Source organism: Lagenorhynchus albirostris, chromosome 17 (assembly GCF_949774975.1).
Source record: "Lagenorhynchus albirostris chromosome 17, mLagAlb1.1, whole genome shotgun sequence".
In the NCBI taxonomy this organism is placed as follows: domain Eukaryota; kingdom Metazoa; phylum Chordata; class Mammalia; order Artiodactyla; family Delphinidae; genus Lagenorhynchus; species Lagenorhynchus albirostris.
Genome location: NC_083111.1, coordinates 44,014,728 through 44,020,727, shown reverse-complemented (window position 1 = coordinate 44,020,727; position 6,000 = coordinate 44,014,728). Strand labels below are relative to the sequence as shown.

Here is a 6,000-nt window from a genome sequence, read left to right as displayed (position 1 = left end):
CTGAGGTATGCCACAATTTATCAGTTCCCTCTCTGAAGATGATTTAGGTTATTTGTAATTTGTTAACTTTTATCAACTCAAGTAACATTCTTTTTCTTTTTGGACAAGAAAGTAGGATTTATTGGTGGGCATGAGTAAGGAGGGGACAGCGCCAAGGCTCTCATGCGTGCAGGGCCTGCCATTTGTCCAGAGAGCCACGATTAGGGATGTATTTGACCCCACAGGCCCCGGGATGAGCCAATTTTCTGCCACCATGTTTTCAAATTCATCTGCATTAAACTTAGTAAATCCCCACTTCTTGGAGATATAGATCTTCTGGCGGCCAGGGAACTTGAACTTGGCCTTGCGGAGTGTCTCAATCACATGTTCCTTGTTCTGCAGCTTGGTGCTGATGGACATTATGATTTGGCCAATGTGGACCCTGGCCACTGTGCCCTGGCGCTTTCCAAAGGTACCGTGCATACCTGTCTGGAGCCTAGATTGGGGACAGCATGCCAGTCATTAATGTACACTGGAAAGGGCTGTCTCCAGCGTCCGTTAGGGCAACCCGTATAGGCAACAGGCTGCATACACTACCGAGGAGGCTAAAATCATCTAGTTAGATACCTGTAACTGCAGTAGCTAGAGTACAGGGTAGGGCTGCATTTTCAGTTTTACTAGGTGTTGATAGATTATACTCCAGAGGCTGCCCATTTGTGTTCTCACCAGCAGTGTACAAGAGCCCCCGTATTTTCACATCTCTACCAATGCTGTAGACAGACATGCTAACTTTTGCCAAGCTGATTGTTTTAACCTGCGTTTTCCTGATTATCAGTGAGACTCAACATTTTTTTCATATGTGTTTCAGCCATTTCTCATGTATACATACCTTGCATTTAAAGTTAAACTTAGAATTTTACACAGTACCATTCTCTGAAGTGAATTTTAATATTGTATTAAAAAATGTAACTTGTTACACGATACATACGTTCTATGACTTTATGTATACATCCATATACATATATCAAGGTAAAGTCCAATACAAAAAAAAAAAATAGTTTTCCCATGGCCAGTGTTCTATGGAAGTAAGACTGTGCAAACTTTATTTTGGAGTCAAATAAGATTGCAACACTAAGGCAGAACAAGGCAAAAGCAAATGTGTCCACAGTATATTACAGAATATCTTGCATAGCTTATTTGTTCTCACTTGATAAACGCATTTTAGGATTCTGAAAGATTTTTTTTCTCAATGAATTTATACAAGTTAGTGTGTACTTTTTGCCTTTGCTCTATAGCAAACCAGCTTTCTCAGTACTAGTTACGTTTTAGTTTACAACCTTACAGAATTAATGATAGCTTGAGCTTTTGGGGCTCTGAACTGTTTCACTGTAATCCTTGATACAATGACGTACAAATACATGTAGCATTTTGAATCTTCATCTGTATCTCAGGCGATTTTCCAGGGCTTCCATTCTCTGTGTCATTTCTTCTAGTAAATCTCAAATTAAGGAAGAGGAATCTGAATGGCCTATATTTATTTACATTCAAATCAACCTGATTTATCTACATAAGAATTTGTGTCCTGAAAAATCTAAGGCTTTTGGGTTTTTTTTTCCCCATTTCTGTTAAGTATTTTAAAATTCTGACTTATAAGTTTATAGTAACTCATTAGCACGTGCTGTCAAGACTATAAATCTGTATGGGGTTAAATACTCTTTTTTTAACTTTAAAGCCAGATATTTCAGATTTTTCTTATTAAAAATTTTAATTCTACTCACACCCCTGTTGCTTATAAATTAATTTGCCATAGCACACCTCTTGAAGCCAAACTGATAATGTTGGGAATGAGGCGAACAGAAGAAAACAAAAGGATTAGGCCGTGGAAAGTAAGATAATGACATCAGAAGAGATGAAGAAAGATGGGGAGTTGTCACCAATGATGATAGGACCAAAGTGTAGCAGCCTTGAAGACTTCTGACCTATGCTCTTTTATTTTTTTATGATTTTTTTAGATTTTTTTTCTTTTTTTGGATGTGGACCATTTTAAAAATCTTTATTGAATTTGTTACAATATTGCTTCTGTTTTATGTTTTGGGTTTTTGGCAGCGAGGCCTGTGGGATCCTAGCTCCCTAATCAGGGATTGAACCCGCACCCCTGCATTGGAAGGCAAAGTCTTAACCACTGGACTGCCAGGGAAGTCCCAACCTATTCTCTTTTCTATATAACTGCCTTATTTTCTTGTGAGGTAAACTCTCAGAGGTGGGCTGGGAAAAGGCAGAGCAGAGGAGCATTACAATAAACATTTGTCTTCCTTCCTGAAGCTTCTTAATACCCTCCACCTGCTCCCTCAATGGCAGAATGAGAGCCTGGATTCATCACCTGTATTAAACACTGTCAGATTATTTTACTTTACTTTATGGAGCATATTTCCAGTTTTCAGAGAGGGAATGGCTGTATGCTGTTCTTTATTTTATAAACCCATTTGCACAGAAATAATTCAGAATTAAACCATTTCCCTTTAGACTAGTTGATGCATGTTGAGCTAAATATCAGGCAGCTTTAATAAGCTTACTATAATTTTAAGTTCAGAGCAGTTGGCAGGGTGTGTTCAGTGTATAAAAGCACTGAGCCCTCATTTCTCCATTATCCCAAAGCATCCCTTTTATTTGTAATGTTTTAATGAATCATTGGATCCTGCTGTTCCCTTGGTAGAATGTTTCATCTTAGAGTGCTGATAAAAAAGATCTCTGCTGCCAAACAAAAAAACCCCCACCCCAGTCCTCTAAACCTACACACTGACCAGATGTGGCCGCAGTGTGGCTTGGGGCCAAAGGAAGGGTTTGGAGTTTAGGTAAAAGACTTTGAAACCTCTTCATTCTACATAAGTCTTTGCCTATACGCACTGTATCTTTAATGCACTTCAGATCTGGTATATAGCTTTCATTTCCTCCCAGCAGAGAAGGAGTTAAATAAGTCTTTTTTCTTTCCCTTGCATACTGACTGGCTGACTGGCCTTACTGCTAAACCTCCTAGAACCAACCGCAGATAGCAGCTAAGTGCTTGACCTGTGCCAGAAGCTTGGCTTGCCCTTGGCTCTCAAGCACCTATCAGTCTGCTTAAGAAAAAGCCTTTCTTGGAGTTCACTGTTCTTGACTTTGTGGAAATGACTTCATTTGATATATACCCATATATAGAATTGTTTGAAGTTGTAATATTCTTTGCATTCCATACAGAAGCATAACATTAGAAAAGGATATAGCGCTGCGTTAATTTTCTTACTTCTTCATTTGCAAGGTTCTGGAACATTATAAGGTTTTCACATTTGCATTGATTGTGTTTTTCTGCCAAAGGACTTCCTAAGAAAGCAGATGGAAAGTGTTCAACTCCATAACCCACCAAGCTTCCCAGACGCATAACAGTAGGACTGAATCAGCATATGAAGGAAACCATAATGAAAGAAATGTTCAGCTTTTTCCATGCAGCCACATCCAGTAAATACCAGGAAAGGGCTGTATGTGCTTCCAGTGCTGGAAGGGGCCTTTGCTGTGGACTGCGGGAGGACTACTCCACTTTCTTTTAGTTTATTCTTTTAGTTCTCATTTTCCTTAAGTTCTTCTCTTTCCCCCTCTCCTACTTCCTCCTTTCCTGTCCTCCCTTAAGCTGAGTTTGTTGGCAAATTGAGAGGCTGATAGCAAATTACCCTATAGTAATATTTTACTTGGAATTACCTGAGGATTTTGTCGAATGGAAAAGTTTTTGTGTAGACCGTGCAAGATTGTTTTCTTCAAACAGATATCTGTGTTGCACTGCAAAATTAGAACAGGAAAGTATGTCTCGGATATTTATGGTGACTGGCTCAGATTCTGTAAAGAGAAAGAAAACTGAAGTCAAACCTGTTTAACATGGCTGTGGTTATAATATAGCCATCAGCTGTCAGAGTAAGGTACTTGGTATTCCTAGAATGGGGTACATAGCTTTATTTTGGGACATACTATGGCAGAAAGACTGTCAGCAGAGAGGCTATTACCAACTATGGCTAAAAAAGTGTAAATGTTTCCTGTGTGATGGAACAACTTTTGTCTGTGGGGAAACCATGGTGTAAGTATCAACCAAAGATTCTAAAAATACGGCTTTTAAAAAATGTACCTGTTGGCTGGCGCGCCCTCTTTGGCAGTTCCCCTGCTGGGGAATCCCGTCTTCCACCAGAGTCTTCCAGAGCTGAGAGGTAAAAGATGACCAAAAGAGTGACAGTTGTCCACATGGGCGCATGTGTTCTTTAGGAAACTGGTCCCAGACCAACTCCTTACCTACCTGCCACCACCCAGGATGTTCTGGTTTGATTTGGTAACACCACCGATTCACAAAAGCACTTGGTTCGCCCGATAATCTAAGACCTTTCTAGGGCAGTTCTCTCTAGTAAGAGAAGCCTGGATCCCTTAAATGCATCTTAAGAATATCCCCAAAAATGTTATGTCTAGAAGGTAGGGTGGGAAAAAAAAATTAAGTTTGTCCAAGGGTTAAGTTGCAGTGGCAGCAGCTCCATTTGAGGTGTTTCAGCTTAAATGAAAGAGCTTAGAGGCAAAACATTATCAAGTTGCATTAGAAATCTGAAAGGCCTTCCTTTCCTGGCCTCTTTCATCCCAGTGCTCTTTCCTGTGGAGGAATAAGACACATCACTTTGACTGGGATTTTACTGGCGACTGAAGCTGGGACAGAAGTAAAAGGAAAAATGGGCAGAACTGCTATATGCAAGGACACCCGCACAATAGTGAGCTGGAGAAAAGCACGAGGGGCTCCTATACATAAGAAATTCTAAATTCTAAAGGGCAGTTTAATGTTCTGTAAACAGAAGTAGTCCATGCAAGAGGGCATCGTTTACATTTTCATCAGTGAGCTTGGAAGGACTACCATCCCTTTCCACTCTAGTTACAGGTATATCCCAAAAGTGTGCATCAGCTTTCCTGATTCATATAATGGTTTTTTCTAGTTACATGATCATCTCCATAGGGTTTTTGTGAGGATTAAGCATTTTGCCATGTGTCAGAACACTCATCACACTGCTCAGTACAGAGCAAGTGCTCAAGCAACGTTAGCTATGATTTTGTCTTCTCTCTCCCCTATTCCACTTTTTGTGCTTAGTGTTTCTGGGCATCACTGGCCCTGCCTACAAGGGAGGCACTTTTTTGAGCACTTTGAAGGAATGGGTTGAGAATTTCTCATTCACATGTTGCTCTGTTTGCTAAGGTCTCTCCTAGACGTAAGCTTATACTACCTTCACATATGCCTTTCCGTAGTTTATCACTTATCTCGCCCATCGTGCTGAAGTCTTCGGCATAGAAGAGATGCTCTTCTGTGGGCTCAGAGGCAATCTCTTGTAGTTCTTCCTCAATGGCTTTCCCTACCCCAACAGCATACATGGTTACACCTAAGGAACAGAGCAAGTTAAGAACAGGGTAGTTACACAGACATGGAAAACAAACTTTTATGGTTACCAAAGAGGAAAGGGGCGGGGAGGGATAAAATAGGAGCTTGGGATTAACAGATACACAACTATATATAAAATAGACAACAGGGTCCTACTGTACAGCACAGGGAACTATATTCAATACCTTGTGATAACCTATAATGGAAAAGAATCTGAAAGAGAATAGTATATCTGTGTGATTATATATAATATATATGTGATATATATATAATCTGAATCACTTTGCTGTATACCTGAAACTAACACAACATTGTAAACCAACTTTACTTAAATTAAAAAAAAGAACACAGTAGTTAGACTTGTATTCCCAGGATCTGGAAGTTGTGTGTACTGCACCCACAGCCACTAGATACTAATAAGTGGTGTGATTTGAGGGGTCCATGTCAACCTCCCTTTACTTTTGCATCATTTTTATTTTGGCCTTGTGAGCAAAAGACAGGGATCCAAGCGAGAGGAAGGTGAGGCATGAAGGAGGTTGGGGAGCTGGACCACCAACCTGTTGCTCAGCTCTGGACAAGGTCATTAACAAATCTTC

General features: G+C 40.1%; 1 protein-coding gene and 1 pseudogene across 7 annotated transcripts in view; both read right to left on the bottom strand.

Moving 5' to 3' along the window:
- Positions 1-519: 519 nt before the first annotated feature.
- Positions 520-627, bottom strand: LOC132508468 (small nucleolar RNA SNORA70; annotated as a pseudogene).
- A 281-nt stretch (positions 628-908) lies between these two features.
- MATN2 (matrilin 2) overlaps positions 909-6,000 on the bottom strand; it is a 155,416-nt gene continuing 150,324 nt past the window's right edge. For 2 of the 7 annotated variants that reach the window (XM_060127879.1, XM_060127881.1), the window contains exons 15-19: positions 5,253-5,405; positions 4,127-4,198; positions 3,709-3,786; positions 3,238-3,336; positions 909-1,471 (exon numbers count right to left, since the gene is read on the bottom strand). In XM_060127879.1, coding sequence (XP_059983862.1) covers positions 1,416-1,471; positions 3,238-3,336; positions 3,709-3,786; positions 4,127-4,198; positions 5,253-5,405 — 458 coding nt within the window. In that variant the 3' untranslated portion in view covers positions 909-1,415. Of the gene's footprint in view, positions 1,472-3,237; positions 3,337-3,708; positions 3,844-4,126; positions 4,206-5,252; positions 5,406-6,000 lie in introns of all 7 variants that reach the window. The other 5 variants (XM_060127876.1, XM_060127878.1, XM_060127877.1 and 2 more) reach the window with 4 other exon arrangements.